Source organism: Phacochoerus africanus, chromosome 15 (assembly GCF_016906955.1).
Source record: "Phacochoerus africanus isolate WHEZ1 chromosome 15, ROS_Pafr_v1, whole genome shotgun sequence".
NCBI classification, from domain to species: Eukaryota; Metazoa; Chordata; class Mammalia; order Artiodactyla; family Suidae; genus Phacochoerus; species Phacochoerus africanus.
In genome coordinates, this window is record NC_062558.1 from 113,860,576 (window position 1) to 113,878,370 (window position 17,795).

Sequence of the window (17,795 nt, forward strand, 5' to 3'; positions counted from 1 at the left end):
ACAGCTGCAGCAGTGCTGGATCCTTTAACCCAGTGCTCAGGGTCAGGGATTGAACCCACACCTCCACAGCACCACAAGCAGCTGCAGTCAGATTCTTAACCTACTGTGCCATATTGGTGTTTGTTTTTTTTTTTTAATTTGCATTTGAGTTGCATTTCTTTCTCTCCTTCTTTCTTTCTTTTTTTTCTTTTTTTTTTTTTTTTGGCATACGAGGTTCCCAGGCTAGGGGTCAAATCCGATCTGTAGCCACTGGCCTTATGCCACATTAACAGCAACGTCATCTAATGCAGGGTCCTTTGTTTTGTTTCATCTGTGACCTACACCACAGCTCACAGCAATGCTGGATCCTTAACCTACTGAGCAAGGCCAGAGATCAAACCTATGTCCTCATGGATACTAGTCAGATTTGTTTCCACTGAGCCACTATGGGAACTCCGAGTTGCGCATCTCTTATCGTGAGTGAGATTGGCCATCATTGTATGCTTAAGGGGAATATATCTTTATTATGGTTTGTGAAGTTTTTTATTATTAGGGTTTTTTCCCCTTCAGTTTTACAAAATACCTTTATTGAGATAAAATTCACATACCGTACAATTCACTCACGGTGTACAATTTAGTGGTTTCCAGTATACTCACAATTTTGTAGCCATCACCATTAACTAATTTTGGGACTTAAAAAAAATTTAAATATTTTTATCACCCACAAAAGAAACCCCACACCCATTAGCAATGACTCCACATTTGTCCTTAGACTCCCAGCCCCAGGCAATCACTGATCTACTTTCTTTTCCCATGGATTTGCCTATTCTTGACATTTTATATACTGTAAACACACATTATATATTAAAATTATATTATTTATTATATCATGTGAGTGGATTCATTTGATATAATGCACGGTCCTTCGTCTTCTTTCACTTAGCGTAAGTGATATAATACTTACAGTATTCCAGGCAGTTTCCAAATATTTAAGTCCCATAACAACTCTGAAATAGTTACTGTTATTGTTATCCTCATTTTTTTTGGCCACACTTGCAGCATGCAGAAGTTTCCAGGCCAGGGATCGAACCTGAACCACAGCAGTGACAATGCCAGATCCTTAACCCTCTGAGCCACCACGGAACTCCTATCCTCATTTTATAGATGAGGAAACTGAGGCATGGAAAGGTTAAATATCTTACCTGAGGTCTCACAGCAATAAGAAGTGGACTTTGGCATCAAGCAGACCTCAAGTCCGAGGTCCATTGCATGCCTACCATGTGACTTCCGGAATATTACATACACTCTCTCAAGTGTCTTTTTCTCATATGTTAGTTAAACGAGGGTAACAATGACTGAGTCAGGGTTGTTGAAGAATTAAATAATATGGCGTAAGAAAAGCACTTAGGAGTGGATTAAGGGTCTGGCATTGTCACTGGAGGGGCTTGGGTCACTGACGTGGCACAGGTTCAGTCCCTGGCCTGGGAACTTCCACATGCTGCGGGCATGGCCAAAAAAATAAAATAAAATAAAATAAAATAAGGAACTGGGCATCATCAAAAAGAGGCGGTGATTTTAGACTCCCTGGAGAGAAGGACCAGGCTCAGACATCACCACCTTATGGTTAAGGCCCCAAGAAGACCTTCAGTCCTTGCTTGAATCCCTCTTCCTCCTCAAAAAAAAAATAAAAAGTGCTTAGTCCAAGGCCTCAAACTTAGTAGGTATTCTTTTTTGTCTTTTTGCCTTTTCTTGAGCCGCTCCCGCGGCATATGGAGGTTCCCAGGCTAGAGATCTAATAGGAGCTGTAGCCACCGGCCTATGCCAGAGCCACTGCGGGATCCATGCCCCGTCTGTGACCCACACCACAGCTCACAGCAATGGCCGGATCCTTAACCCACTGAGCAAGGCCAGGGACCGAACCCGCAACCTCATGGTTCCTAGTTGGATTTGTTAACCACTGTGACACGACGGGAACTCCAATATTCATTTAATTGTAGTGGTTATCAGCAGGTAGAGCCAGGTAAAGGCCTGACTTTGCTGGCACGGTTGACCCTGCCTCCCCCAGTGTTTAGGGGTACCTGAAATGCCAGCTTTTTTTTTTTTTTTAATATAATTTACATACCATGAGAGTCACCCTTTTAAACTGTGTAATTCAGGGGGGTTTAGTATATTCACAAGATTGTGCAGTCATCACCATTATTTAATTCCACAGCATTTCTCTCACCCCCCTGAAGAAACTCTAGACCCGATAGCAGTCAGTCCCCATTCTCTCCTCCCCGAACCCCTGGCAACCACTAATCTATCTCCCTCCCTCTCCCCTTCCTTCCTTCCACATGTAGAAGTTCTCAGGCCAGGAATCAAATCTTAACCACAGCTGAGACAGAAGCCACTGCAGTTGTGTCTGTAACCCGTTGTGCCACAGCAGGAACTCCAACCATTAATCTTTCTGTCTCTGTGGAGTTGTCTATTCTGGACATTTCATATAAATGGAATCATACAATATGTGGTCTTTTGTATCTGGCTTCACTCACTTAGCGTTATGTTTTCAGAGTTCACTTATGTTGTGGCAAGTATCAGTACAGCCGTCCTTTTTATTGCCAAATAAGATTCCATTGTATGGATATACTGTGTTTTATATGCCCATTTATATGTTGATGACATTTGGGTTGCTTCTACTTTGTGGCTTTTATGAATAATGCTGCTATGAACGTTCATGCCCAAGTTTTTATGTGAAACATGTTTTCAGCTCCCTTGAGTATATTCCTAGGAGTGGAACTGCTGGGTCATATGGTGTATTTAACTTTGCGAAGAACTGCCAAACAGTTTTCCAAAGCAGCTCTGCCATTTTACATTCCCACAGTAAAGTATGAAGTGTTCCAATTTCTCCACATCCTCGCCAACACTTGTTACTGTCTGTCTTTTATTTTGGCCATCCTAGAGGGTGTGAAGTGGTACTTCACTGTAGTTTTTTTTTTTTTCCCTCATTGTAGTTTTGATTTGAATTTTCCTAGTAACTGATGGGGTTGAGTGTGAGATGCCAGCTTCTAGGTCAGCTTTTTCTGCCCACCCACACTCTTGTGTTTACTCTGGAAAGTCTCTCCCAGGTTCCTATTCATCTTCTGCCTGGAGTTAGTGGTCATTTTGGTGATATGTTCTTAATCAGGTGCTTTGGGGGGAGACCCTTGGGCAGGTTCCAGAGGTTGGGCAACTATGTCTAGGATTCAAGGCACATTTTTTTCCTGTTGGCAGGTTTGATGTTACTCTTGAGGTTGGCACAGCCGTTGCCTAGGCTTGCCAAACTGCTGGGACAAAGGCAGCCTTTCCCCTGGCACCTCAGTGAGCAGGATCAGAAGTTCTTGAGCTGGAAATAATCTTGAGAGGCCGTCTCATCCATCCTTCTGCTGTAAGACAGTTAGAACCCCTTCCCGCCTCCCTACCAGATAGGGGAGGATCTCTAATGTCTTTCTTTACAAATCCCTATAGGAAGAAATTCCTCTGGGCCCCTTTACCACCAGCCCGTGTTTTAGCAGCCGTCTGTGTTAGAGTCTGTGCTCTGACCCAGATCCCATCTTCCGCAGCCAGTTTCCTTGCACGCTTTCCTTTCTCGGGGGATGCGTGTGACAGCCGCTCCCCAGGAGGGGCTTCATCCTCCGGTCAGATAAATCTGCTTTGGCTGGAGAAGCCCTCCCATGAGGAAGTGTAGACCAAGCCAGGCCCCTCCAGGGGACTTCATAGGCTGAATGACCTTGTCACTTGGCTGTGCCTGGGCCAGCCGCTTTGAAGAAGAGGCTTTCTGACAGGCTCCAGGTTGTGTGTTTATCCTGAGGCCGGGCCGTTCCAAACGCATGTTTCAGAGTTTAGAGGTTGCGTCCAGCCAGCCTGGTGGGTGGTGATCAAACGCAGGTGGGGACCATCTGGCCGGGCCTGTCGCTCGCAGCCAGTCAAGTGAGGCCCGGCCTGCCCACCGCAGAGCTGGCCCGGAGAGCACCCCGTGTGGAGGCAGATGGTGTACACGTGCATGTGTGTGTGTGCACACCCAGGCATGCGTGTGCATGGGTGCACAGCCCTCCTTAGAGGCAGTGCTGCTCAGACGCATGAGACCTCTCTTTCCGCATCTGAGGGCACTCCCCATTGCCCAGCCCCAGGAGCATGTTCCTTTTAGTCTGTTTCTCCAGTTTTTGTGGTTAGAAATCATATGTTTTTCTTGGCCTGAGATAAAAGCCCTGGAGTAGTGGTCTCATACATTTTACAAAGCTGCCTCTAATTGGTGGCTGCTTGAAATCTTCCCTTTGCCCTAGTGACCCATCTCCTTTTATCAAGTTCTAACTCCGAGTCAGTCTTGCATTACCCCAGGTTTTCACACCCCTCTCAAGCCTAGAGCCCTTGGGAGGCAGCTCCTCCAGCCTCAGCTTGCTAAGCAAGTCCCTCAGCTTTTCTGCATGGAATTGTCCCCAAACAGGGCAATTCTGCAAGGAAAGAAGAGAGCTTACACTGGCATCTGGGCAGGCATTTTCTAACATGCTCTCCACAATTCTTAAGTAGGTACCCCCAAATGGAATCTGCCTCCCACATCGCTAGATACCCAGAGAAAATGATGATTCTCAGGCCTCCTTTTCGGTCTTTTAGAGAACTTCACTTATCAGCAGTGATCTCCTCGCTGCAGCAAGTGCAGGAGGGCTGGGCCCACCCTGGGTCAGAGCTGCTGAGATGTTGGAATCTCTCTGTCCAGGCTCCTGATCTGGCCTCTTGTAGGGGGATGATGATGATGATGGAGGAGAGATGCCATGTGGAAGCCAGGGTTGGGCACTGACTGTCACCATCCTGTCAGTGTTCCCCCCTTCCGACCGCCAGTTCCAGTAGCTTGGCTCATGAGGAGGTATTGGCTGTCATCTTATTTTATGGCTCGTATCTGTATGTCGAGGAGTTTACATGTGTATAATCACTGTGGCTCATGTTTGTATAAGATATAATTGCTGAAAATTATATCATGAACATATTTTACCTTTTAACCCTTCCTGGGCTGGCAAGCCTCCTGTAGTCCTCAGGAGCCCCTCCCTGGATGCTTCCCTCACCCAAGGAGGTGCCACTCCCAACCACCAGGCCCTGCTCCCTAGTCTGCATCATTTCCCTCTCTGGCAGAAGTTCACTTCAGGGGCTCCCCTGGAGACTCAGGCTCCCGCGTTTCCTAGCAGACAGGGAGACAGGCACTGCTCCCCTGCCTCATCGTCACTATGATGTGTGTGGTCGCAGAGACGGGAAACCCTCATCACTGCGGGCCAGTCGGGGATGGGAAGAGAGGGCAAAGCGGGCTTCCTCGAGGTTCCAGTGATTGGAGAGTGCACACGGGATGCCAGGTTTCAGGAAGAGGATGTGCTGATTGCTGAGTGCACTTGGGGTGCCAGGTTCCAGGAAGACCCTGGCGCCTCCCAGCATTTAGAATCTGCCTTGGGACCCATCCTCAAATGTGGAGTTTGGAGGCCAGCCAGCTTAGCTCAAGGATTGTCCCCTTGTGGGGCAGGTGGAGGTGGGAGTTGAGCAAGGGTCTCAGCCTTACAGAGCGTACAGTAGGACATGTACGCTTAGTAAACCAGGTAGGCGCTTAGTAATAGCTTGAAGGAATAAAGATGTGAATAAGGGAGATTTTCGGTAATAGAGCCTCAGTCATACAGAAAGGAATGTTCCAGAGCCACAAAATCTGGAACTTGTAATTCACAGTGCCAGCAGGGGAATTTGATTGGTGGAGCTGAAGTCATTCACATGTACCATAGCTGGCAGGATGGCCAGGCTAGAGTTCTGATTCTTTACAGACTATGCAGATCCTTCCTCTCCTCAAGGCTCATACCCTTAGTTTCCTCTGACTAGGGGATTTGGAGCCGAGGCCACCAAAAAAGGGGGAGAGCGTTCATTAGACAGCAAAACAATGTTTTCCCCAAGGCAATTAAACTAAAACCATTTGCTTTTTATTCCTTCCAGATTCACAGGAACAGATGGACCTAGTGGTTTTGGCTTTGAGTTGACATTTCGTCTGAAGAGAGAAACAGGGGAGTCTGCGCCCCCAACATGGCCAGCAGAGCTAATGCAAGGCTTGGCCAGATATGTGTTCCAGTCAGGTAAGAGCCCCAGGAGCTGGCTGGTGTGGTTGTCCTTTCACCATGAGCCTGCTTGGGCTGGGAACCTGCAGGTAGACTCTGATGTCCTTAGAGGTACCTTTCCTGGAGGGCTGTATCCCATTGGTACCACGAGGGTGGCTTGTTTCTTGGCATTTCCTGGGTGGAAGGCTGCCTGGGCCATGGTGGGGAAGGATATGTCACTGTGACCTCTGGCAGAAAGTGCAAAGTGGGAGTCCCCAACACCCTGGGCCTGGGTTGCAACCTGCCAGCCATACTTCTGATTCCCAGCAAGCTAAAGGCCCAGCATGGAGCTGACCAGCTCTTTCCCACAGTTAACACAGTCCTTGCTCTCTGCTCCCAGGGGCCTGGCACCTCTGTTTCTGGGGCCACAAGCACACATATTAATCTTGGCCAAGGCTGGAGTTAACAGAGAGAAAGAATTGCCAGGAGCTTGCTCCCTCACAATGTGAAGAGGACGCTGGAATCAGGCAGAACCTTGATTTCTGACTAGAAATATTTGATTCAAATGACTCAGGTGCCCTTCAGGGGCTGGTCCTGTGCTTCTGTACCCCTACCCCCAGAGACTGCTAATATGGAACCTGTAGTGGGGACTTTGTGCTGGGAGCCTTGGTCATATACCCTTAACTCAGTTGTCCAATGGGATGGAAGACGGCCATGCTCACCACTGTACCACCAATGCTACTTGTCCTCCAGTGGAATGAAATGTTGGAGTGAATTTCAGTGCCTTTATGGAGGGTTTCATATCATCTGAATGTTTTTATGTGGTTAATTAATTGCTCAGAAACATCTCCCATATGACTTCATATTTTGTTTCTTTGGTTTGGTAAGAAGCAATGAAAGCCAAGACACTTCTGTCCATCTCTTGCTCCCTGACTGCCATAGATAGAAGCAGACCAACATCTAGGTCAAGGTCCCTCAAAGTATGGTCCTTGGACGCCTGCCTCAGAATCATCTGGAGAGCTGGTTGCAAGTGCACATTCCTGGGCCACAGAGATCCCTGACTCAAAATCATGGGTGGGGGTTGATGTCCCCAGATGTTTCTAGTAGAGACTAAATTTGAGAACCATAGATCTGGCAGCTTCTCTAAATAGAATGACTTTTTTTTTTTTTTTTTAGCCTTGAGAAGGTTATAAATTGGAGGTGCAATGACCATCTAGGTTGAAGCCCTCTGCCCTCATTCCAGAGCCTTTGGGCCAGTCGTTGGCCAGATGGCCATCATATAATAGGACTGAGCCTTAACTACATCCACTGTTGTGTGTCCTATGGGATGGTTCCCTTTTGGAGGCTGCAGTGGGTCTTCTCTGAGCAAGGGTTCCCAAACCTGGCTGCTCATGAGATCCCTTAGGATCTCAACACACTGATTCCCAAACCCCCTGCAGGGCTGTGATTCATTTGGCCAGAGGTGGGACTGGGGCATCTGTTTCTTAACTAGCTTCCCAGGGGATTCACATGCAGCTGCTCTGGGGATGTTATTTGGACTCTAAAGGACTGTTGACAGGAAGATGTATCATTCACAGGGGCAGGGGAAGCAGCTGCCTGAAGCAGCTGGCCCATGTGATTTGGTGCTGTCCTAGCACGGTCTGCACTGTCTTTTAACACCATGCCAGGAGTCTACTGCCTGAACCCGTTGTGTCCTCTTCCCCTCCCTTCTTGGGATGCCAGAAGCTGATTCCAATAAGGAGCTGTCTTTGAGTTCTGTCTTTGAGAACTGTCTTTCTTGACATGGAATTTGGTCTACTGTAGGAAGTGGGGGGCACTCGGTGGGGGGGGGCAGCTCTAAAGACTAGGCAACCTCTTTCTTGTAGAGACAGGTAACTTCCTGCCCACTGCTTAAGCCAGTGCATTTATATGTTTGTTTGCACTTGATATACCTGCTCAGATGGATCAAGATCAGAGAAATGTAAATAAAGCAGGTGTTATGTATCACTGTCAGGTGGAGTCAAGCAGATGAACTTCTGAAATAGTTCTGATGTTAAGTTCTGAAATAATAATGCAGGTGAGAGGAAAAATAGGATTTGATTTGCAAGGGTTTATTTCAGCCACACAGTAAACATCACAGTGACTGTTTTGCAACACTAATGTGATCACTGATTCAGGAACATTATCAACAGATGCCAAAACCATTGGATAAAAAAGATCATCAGAGGAGTTCCCTTCCTGGTTCAGTGTTAACAAACCTGACTAGGATCCATGAGGATTCGGGTTCCATTCCTGGCCTTGCTCAGTGGGTTGAGGATCTGGCGTTACCATGAGCTGTGGTGTAGGTCACAGATGCAGCTTGGATTCTGCATTGCTGTGGTATAGGCTGGCAGCCATAGCTCTGATTTGGCCCCTAGCCTGGGAATTTCCATAAGCCACGGTGCGGCCCTAAAAAAAAAAAAAAAAAAAAAAAAAAAAAAAAAAAAAAAGATTGTCAGGGGAGTTCCCAGGGTGGCTCAGTGGGTTAATAATCCAACAGGCATCCATGAGGATGCAGGTTCCATCCCTGGCCTCACCCAGTGAGTTAGGGATCCTGTGTTGCCTCGATCTGTGGTGTAGGTTGCAGATGTGGCTTAGGTCTGGTGTTGCCTTGGCTGTGGTGGAGGCCAGCAGCTGCAGCTCTACCTCAACCTGGGAACTTCTGTATGTCACACGTATGGCCCTAACATGAAAAAAAAGATTGTCAGGAGAAGTTCCCTTGTGGCTAAGCAGGCTGAAGATCCATTGTTGCTGCTGCTGCCTGTGTCTCTGCTATAGTGCTGGTTCCATCCCTGGCCTGGGAAAAGTGCCATGAGTGCAGCAAAAAAAAAAAAAAAAAAGATCGTCAGGGTACAAGAGATTCATAAGAACTCAAAGAACCCCTCACAGATTACTTATTTGCTACAAAGAGAAAAAGAATACCTTTACAAGGAAGGGTTTGGGTAGGCATCACCTTAACCAGATGATCAAATGTAGACACACAAAAATGGAACAGATGGCTACTGTATACCTTCTACATGTTATACTGTAAAAACTCGACTGGGTAACACTTCCAAAAGTTTCACCTGAATTGAATCCTGAGCATGCAGTTGGACAAATCCAGCCTGTGGGATATTTTTATAAGACAACTGCCTGGACTCTTCAAAAATGTTAGTGCTGGAGTTCCTGTCGTGGCGCAGTGGTTAACGAATCCGACTAGGAACCATGAGGTTGCGGGTTCGGTCCCTGACCTTGCTCAGTGGGTTAATGATCCGGCGTTGCCGTGAGCTGTGGTGTAGGTTGCAGACGCGGCTCGGATCCCGAGTTGCTGTGGCTCTGGCGTAGGCCGGTGGCTACAGCTCCGATTCAACCCCTAGCCTGGGAACCTCCATATGCCGCGGGAGCGGCCCAAGAAATAGCAACAACAACAACAACAAAAAGACAAAAGACAAAAAAAAAAAGTCAGTGCTCTGAAAGATAAAATGGCAAGGAGCCGAGGCTGTCCTAGATCCAAGAAAACACGACAGTTTAAATGTATTTATGATCCTTGATTGGGTCCCTGAATTGAAAAAAAAAATGGTCATTTTTAGGGCAATTAGAACAAATATAAGGACAGGCTGTGTATTAGATGACAGTATTGTACATCTGTGAAATTCCTGGGGTGTGATATGGGATTATGGTTATATAGGAGAGAAAAGCTGAAGTGTTTGTGAATAAACTGACTTGATGTCTGCAACTTAATTTTTGAATGATTTGGCAGAAAAAAAAATGTAGGGGGGCTGGGCAAGAGAGAAGAGAAAAAGCAAATATGACCAAATGTTACTGGTGAATCTACTGTCCATCTAACTTCCGTGGGATTGAAAATTTTGAAAATAAAAGGTGTGGCTATTTCTTGATTGTACATTGACTGGTGTTGCTTCACAGTCCCATCTGCTCTGATGGCCCCTTTTGTGGTGTCTGTAATGTGACAGCTGTAGTTCATGCCTGCAGATCACTTCAGGCCTTTCATAGCAGCAGCAGGATTACCACACTCCTAAAAGTACGATACTTGAGGAGTTCCCATCATGACACAGCAGAAGCGAATCTGACTAGGAACCATGAGGTTGTGAGTTCGATCCCTGGCCTTGCTCAGTGGGATAAGGATCTGGCGTTGCTGTGACCAGTGGTGTAAGAAGCAAACTTGGCTTGGATCCTGTGTTGCCGTGGCTATGGCTATGGGGTAGGCCAGCTGCTAAAGCTCCCATTTGACCCCTAGGAACCGCCATATGCTGCGGGTGTGGCCCTAAAAAGCAAAAAAAAAAAAAAAAAAAAAAGTGTGATACTTGATCTTCTGTTTTCCAGATTTCCATAATATGGTTGTACGGCTTGGATAATAAATAGCTAAGCCAAATCTACCTTAAATTCTTCTTGAAACATGGTAATAATTACTTAAGCAATAGGAAAATAGTAAAGTATATGGCAAATGGGAGTTCCCTGGTGGTCTGGCGGTTAACATTTGGTACTTTCACCACTGCACCCTGGGATCAATCCCTGATCTGGGAACTGAGAGCCCACAGGAAGCTGCTGCATACTTTGGCCAAAACACACACACACACACACACTCTCACACACACACACACACACACACTCACACACAGCAACTGATGTAAGAAGATCATGGGAGTTCCCGTCATGGTGCAGCAGAAATGAACCCGCCTAGGAACCACGAGGTTGTGGGTTCGATTCCTGGCCTCTCTCAGTGGGTTAAGGATCCGGTGTTGCTCTGAGCTGTGGTGTAGATTGCGGACGCGGCTCGGATCTGGTGTTGGTGTGACTGTGGCGTAGGCCAGTGGCTGCAGCTCTGATTAGACCCCTAACCTGGGAAACTCCATATGCCACAGGTGCGGCCCTAAAAAAAAAAAGAGAGAAGATCATGGCTATGAGCCTGAGTGGTGACGACAATAGCTTATATTTAGTATGTGATTTCTGAGCCAGGCATGATAGTACGTGCTCATTTAACATCCAGTAAAGCCCTGTGAGTTAGGCACTGTGTTATACCAGCTTCACAGTTGCAGAAAGCAAGGCAACACAGAGAGGCGAAGTAGTTTGTTCAAAATGACACATTTGGCAGGTGCAAAGGAAAGTTGGAACCTAAGCATTGTAGCTCCTAAAGACGCTCTCTTAACCATGAGACCACGTTGCCTGTAGTAGTTCAGCTGATGTTTGGGCTATTACTTGTCTCAGGCTGGACAGTGAGATTTGAGAATCATCCACATGGACTGATGGCCTCTGAGCTCCAGCATGCCTTGCTTGGGTATTCTGGAATATTTGGAAAATAGAGGGAGGCAAAAGCAATTCACAATATTACTCAAACCCTCCTTTTTTTTTTTTTTTTTTTGCTTTTTAGGGCCACACCTGCAGCATATGGAAGTTCCCAGGCGAGGGGCCAAATCAGAGCTTCAGCTGCCTGCTACAGCCACAGCCACATGGATCTGAGCTGTGTCTGTGACCTACGCCACAACTCATGACAGCACCGGATCCTTAACCCATTGATTGAGGCCAGGGATCAAACCCGTGTACTCATGGATGCTAGTAACCAGCTGAGCCACAACAGGAGCTCCCTTCTTCTCTTTTCCTCTCTTCCCTTCCCTTTTCTGTTTTTTCTTTCTTTTCCTTTTCTTCTCTCTTTTTTTATCTTTTCTCCCCTTCTCCTTTCTCTTTCCCCTTCCCTCCCCCCCTTCCTCACATCCCTGCATCCTTTTTTTCTTGTTTCACTACAGGAAGGTCCTCAGCTCCACGTGCCCAAAGTCGCTGGTAATAGGCTAAGTAACCTCGTTTCTGCTTCTCTCCCTGGTACTCTTTGCCATTCCGCACGTTGCTGCCAGATCAAGGGGGCAGCTCAGTGTGATGGTTAAGAGCATGGCCCTGGGCCCAGACTGCCTGCGCTTTTATTGCCATTCTGCCAATTACTGCCTCCTGACCTTGGGCAACATAATATATTTGTTCATCTATAAAGCAGAGAGAATAATAGTAACTAGGCATGAAGGTATTGAGATGATGGAATGAGTCAATACCTGAAAAGCACTTAGAAGTGTGCCTGATACACACTAAGTCTTACATAAGTATTACCTGTGATTATTATTATTATTCAGTCTTCAAAAACACTATATGAATAGAGAAGGTGGGTGCCTTGGTCTTTTTCTGCAGTGTTAATAAAGAACCCTTTTTACAGGAAAACCCTAATAGGAAGGAGATGCATCAACTGTCCCTGAATTGGATGCCTGCCTCAGCTGATAGGATGACATTAGGTGCCACTATCTTTCTTCCACACAGAAAATCAGTAATAGTGATACAAATAAAATTATCTTATTTTGTACATAACATTGTAAAACCAAAAAGTAAATTTGAGTTCAACTGTGGCTCTTTGATTTATGTAGTTGGCAGTGCCTATAAAGTCTCATACAAATCAAATCCTATTCTAAATGCAATACAACCCATGCAGTTTTGTGGGGCCTTATAAGTAAACCTATTTGTAAGGTGAAGAATCTTTTTTTTGTTGTTGTTGTCTTTTTAGGGCCTCGCCTGCGACATATGGAGGCTCCCAGGCTAGGGGTCCAATTGGAGCTGTAGCCGCTGGCCTATGCCACAGCCACTGCAACGCAGGATCTGAGCTGCATCTGTGACCTATACCACAGTGCATGGCAACACTGGATCCTTCATACACTGAGTGAGGCCAGGGATCGAACCAGCATCCTCATGGATGCTAGTTGGGTTCCTTAACCACTGAACCACAACAGGAACTCCAGAGAATCTTTTTATAGTGTGAATAATTGCCCCTTATTGTGACTGTATGTAAGGGCTTTCCAGTTTTCTCAGAGCATGGCACACTCTCCTGATGCTGCAAAGAACCTCCCTCATGACATGTAGGTGTTGCTCTGTCCCCGGTCTTGTTACACTCTACAAGGGTTACACATATGCCATTATACAGAACACGTATTTTATGTTCGATGTGCACATAGATAGAGCCACGTGTGTACAGCAGCATAGTTCTGTGTGATGGTCGTACCTCATCTGGGCTGTCCACCTTAAACTCGGTGACTTACCTGGAGTACCCTGCCCATTAGCATGTGAGAGCATGCTGAGCACTAGCAAGTAAGTGGGATGCTTAGACCTGCTTTTCTTTTCTTTTCTTTTTCTTTCTTTTTTTTTTTGTCTTTTTTGGTCTTTTTGCCATTTCTTGGGCTGCTCCCGCAGCATATGGAGGTTCCCAGGCTAGGGGTCCAATCGGAGCTGTAGCCACCGGCCTACACCACAGCCACAGCAACTCAGGACCCAAGTCGCGTCTGCAACCTTCACCACAGCTCACGGCAATGCCGGATCCTTAACCCACTGAGCAAGGCCAGGGATCGAACCTGCAACCTCATGGGTCCTAGTCAGATTCGTTAACCACTGCGCCACAACGGGAACTCCTAGACCTGCTTTTCTAGGTCTAGACAGCCTCCATGGCGTTGCCATCCAGACTTAGAAATGGCATCAGGGCAGTGGGAGGCAAGGGAAAGGGACAGCAAGACCCTGGGCGGAGCAATGGGGAGTGGTGATGCCCACGCTCAGGTGTGGGCTGCGAGAGGCTGCCTCCGGAGCGCGCTCCGAAGGATGACTTGAACAGATTCTTTAACTTAGCCCCGACCTGCTGGAGGGCAGTTTGCTTAGAAGATGGGAAGCTGAACTGTAGAGAAAAGGAAGTGGAAAGGTGAGAGCCTGGGAGAGAAGAGTATCCCGAGAAGGTGAAGGAGCCAAGATGTGGGGGTGGGGCAGGTTAGTATTTATTTTAGTTGGGATGCCTCTAATCATAGCAAATATTAGAAGCCCAGCCCAAACTGCCTGAAACAATAACAGACTTTATTGGCCCAGGTTACTGGGATGTCCAGGGTTTCAGGCATGGCTTGACCTATATGTTCAGTTTTCCTCAGGGCTCTGACTTGTGTGTTAGTCTTGTGCCGCAGACCCACTCTGCCCGTGTGCCAGGGAAGATGAGCACCACCAGCCAGAGTTTCCAGTTCTCCCAGTTTTAGGCTTTTTTCTTCCAGCTTTCCTCCATCAGTCCTGGGGGAGGACGCAGATTAGTTAGTTCTGTCTAGGTCAGTGGGACCACCCTGGTTGTTGGTGGTCATCCAGATGGAGCACCAGGATTTATGTTTAAAGTCTTACCGGGAGTTCCCATTGAGGCTCAGCAGAAATGGACCCCACTAGTATACATGAGGACTTGAGTTTGATCCCTGGCCTCGCTTAGTGGGTTAAGGATCTGGCATTGCTGTGAGCTGTGGTATAGGTTGAAGATGCGGCTCGGATCCGGAGTTGCTGTAGCTGTGGTATAGACTGACAGCTGTAGCCCCAATTTGACCCCTCGCCTGGGAACTTCCATATGCCGCAGGTGCAGCCCTAAAAAGCAAAACAATTTAAAAAATCAAAAAAGTCTTACCCCCTCCTCACCGCCAGATACACAGAATGGAAAGAAGTCCTCTAAAAGCACTAGCAGAAAGTGCATAGATATAGTCCTGGGTAGGCAAAATCAAGTGCTCTCACAGGGCTCTCGGGCATCTGCCACCTCAGTAATCGTGCAGTTATGCCTGGAAGTCACATCATTAGAGAATGCATAGGTGGAGCAGCCACCTTTTGTTCTGTCTTGTTGTATCTATTGGGGTGGTTCTGACTACAAGTAAGGGAACACCCTGACTAAAATTGCCTCTTTTTTTTTTTTGTCTTTTTGCCATTTTCTTGGGCCGAACCCACGGCATATGGAGGTTCCCAGGCTAGGGGGTCCAATCGGAGCTGTAGCTGCCAGCCCATGCCAGAGCCACAGCCACATGGAATCCGAGCCGCTTCTGCGACCTACACCACAGCTCACGGCAACGCTGGATCCTTAAACCCACTGAGTGAGGCCAGGGATCGAACCCAAAACCTCATGGTTCCTAGTCGGATTCGTTAACCACTGAGCCGCGACGGGAACTCCAAGGGCACTCATCTTAACGTAACAAGTTATCTGGAGTGGAGGCAGTTCCAGAGTTGGTTGTCATTTGTTCAGTGATGTTAAAAACCTGAGATCTTTCTAACTTCCTGCTCTGCCTTCCTCAGCACTTTGGATTGGATTTTTAAGCTGGTTGCCTGATATCCCAAAGATGGCTGCCACAATCCCTAGCAAACTGGAATGACACTTGATGGAGTCTACAAGCAGTAAAAAAAAAAAAAAAAAAGGGAGTTCCCGTCGTGGCGCAGTGGTTAACGAATCCAACTAGGAACCATGAGGTTGCGGGTTTGGTCCCTGCCCTTGCTCAGAGGGTTAACGATCCGGCGTTGCCGTGAGCTGTGGTGTAGGTTGCAGACCCAGCTTGGATCCCGCGTTGCTGTGGCTCTGGCGTAGGCCAGTGGCTACAGCTCTGATTCGACCCCTAGCCTGGGAACCTCCATGTGCCACGGGGGCGGCCCAGGAAATAGCAACAGCAACAACAACAGACAAAAGACAAAAAAAAAAAAAAAAAAAGCTTCTGTCCTGTGTCTCTTTTAAAGACCAATCAAGGAGTTCCTGTCATGGCCGAGGGGTTAACAAACCTGACTAGCATCCACATGGACACCAGTTCGATCCCTGACCTTGCTCAGTGGGTTGAGGATCCAGCATTGCCCTGAGCTGTGGTGTAGATCGTAGATGGCAGCTCAGATCCCGCATCGCTATGGCTGCTACAGTTCTGATTTGACCCCTGGCCTGGGAACTTCCCTGTGCTACAAGTGTGGCCCTAAAAAGACAAAAAAGACCAAAAAAAAAGAAAGAAAAAGGACCAATCAAAACCTCCGCAGAATTGCTCTCACTGATCTCAGCTTGCAACTCACCGGCTAGAGTTATATCAGGAAAGTGAGACCACTACGTTGGTTTGCCAAGCGATAGCCACCTGCTGTGGTTGGGGATGGGCCCTGGTTCCCTGAAAGTCATGGCCAAGGAAAGGTAGAGAAAGAAAGTTGGGTTCTGTTAGTAAGAAGGGGATGGGCCACCAGGTGGGCAAAACACCAACTGCACTCCCATTCAAGAAGCCTCAGCGGTATGCAGTATTGATCAGGATGCTGGGCCAGTGCAAAAGTGTCGTGTGGAAAGAGAACGTGACAGGGTGACTGTCATTTCACCTGCTATACTGATTTAGAACCAAATCCAGCCACTGTCATGAATCATTTGGAGAGTTTTACAGTAAATTTACTCAGTAATTTCACCAGTTAGACACTTCAACTTCTTTCCCTCCGACTTTGCAGCTCGTTTCCCTTCCCCATTCTCTTTTAATTTTCTGATCAGCTCATTCTTTCTTCTCAGATTGCCAGTGACGGCTCCCCTGCCAATCCCCCCTCCCCCGCACCCCGGATTCCATTAGAAAGAAATCATTCCCCAACTTAGCAGGGCTTGGTTTCTGAGCTGCGCTTTAGCATTCTGCTGAAGAGGCTGTCTGCTATCAGTTCTGCCATTGGTAGGCCTTAACCACAAATTCCAAGGCCATGTCACTTGAGCTGTAGGAGAAACATGGCCCCCCAACCTTGTAACTGACACTGGAAATTCAGGTGCCTTCTCTGCCTGCTGTTTAATGGCAACCTCATGACGTGCTGAGCCGACTCAGTTCGTGATTTGAGCCCAAGCAGGGAGATGGTGGCACTGCCTGAGCATCCTGAGCTGTCAGAGCTCCCTGCTGATGAACACTATGGTGTGGACCAGAGCAAGGCCAACAAGGGTTTGTTTCATTGTGGTTTTTTTGCCCTTTTTTTTTTTTACATTTTCTTTCCTTTTCCCATTTGTAAAAGAAATGATAAAACTCATTCTTAAAACTGAAACAAATATATGACACAAAGTGAAAATCCTTCACAGCTCATTAACCCACAGAGGAAAGGGCATTCCTATTTTCTAGTTTTCTTTTCGATGCACTTATCTATATAGACTTATCATTGTTTCATAAAAATGGACCGTGGTTTTCAGCTTGATTTTTTTAAACTTAATATCTTTTGGACATCTTTCTCTGTCACTGTGTTCTTTCTAATGGTACACTTATTAAAATTATCTAGATTTACTGTGCTTTATTTAACCAGTCTCCTGGTGTTGGGCATTTGGGTGATTTCCAGTTTTTCCTTACTGTAAACTTTCAGTGACCATCCTTGTATATGTATGTCTTTGCACTCTTGCTTGAGTATTTCTGTGGGATAAATTCCTAGAAGTCGGATGGCTAGGTTAAGGAAAATGAACGTTTTACATGTTAACAGTCACTGCAGATGAATGATTATATTATTATAATAATTCTATTGTGGTCATCCATAAGTATTATAATTGTTTTCAACGAACAATAGACTGATTGTTACATAAATTTTTTTTTTTATAGCAACAGAGTACTCTTCTGAGTCCTTGAGAATAGGTCCCCTTTCTTAGGTTACTTGGCCGGAGGGAGACTGTTAATGCATGTTAAACGCAAGCATGTGGGGTTAGGAAAACGAGCAAGCCCTTGTGCGGTTCTCATACAGTGTAGATTTAGCACAGGAACCCATCCATCAGGCTTCCTGTCTCTCTCTGGAAGTGGTGAGGGGCACAGCCCACCGCCTGAAGTCAGAGACTTTTCCAGATAATGACAGCAGATCAAGTTTTACTAAGGAATCCCAATGAATTGTGGCGTTTTCTAGAGTGTTGCCTTTTCCTACCTGTCCTAAAGTTAAAATTACACATGGAGTTCAGTCTTTTCCTGTTGAGACCTTTTT

At 46.7% G+C, this 17,795-nt stretch overlaps 1 protein-coding gene across 3 annotated transcripts in view; it reads left to right on the forward strand.

The window, feature by feature from the left end:
- Positions 1–17,795, forward strand: part of SUFU (SUFU negative regulator of hedgehog signaling) — a 129,691-nt gene that overhangs the window by 39,370 nt on the left and 72,526 nt on the right. For all 3 annotated transcript variants that reach the window (XM_047762195.1, XM_047762194.1, XM_047762196.1), the window contains exon 3: positions 5,953–6,089. In XM_047762195.1, coding sequence (XP_047618151.1) covers positions 5,953–6,089 — 137 coding nt within the window. The remainder of the gene's footprint in view (positions 1–5,952; positions 6,090–17,795) is intronic.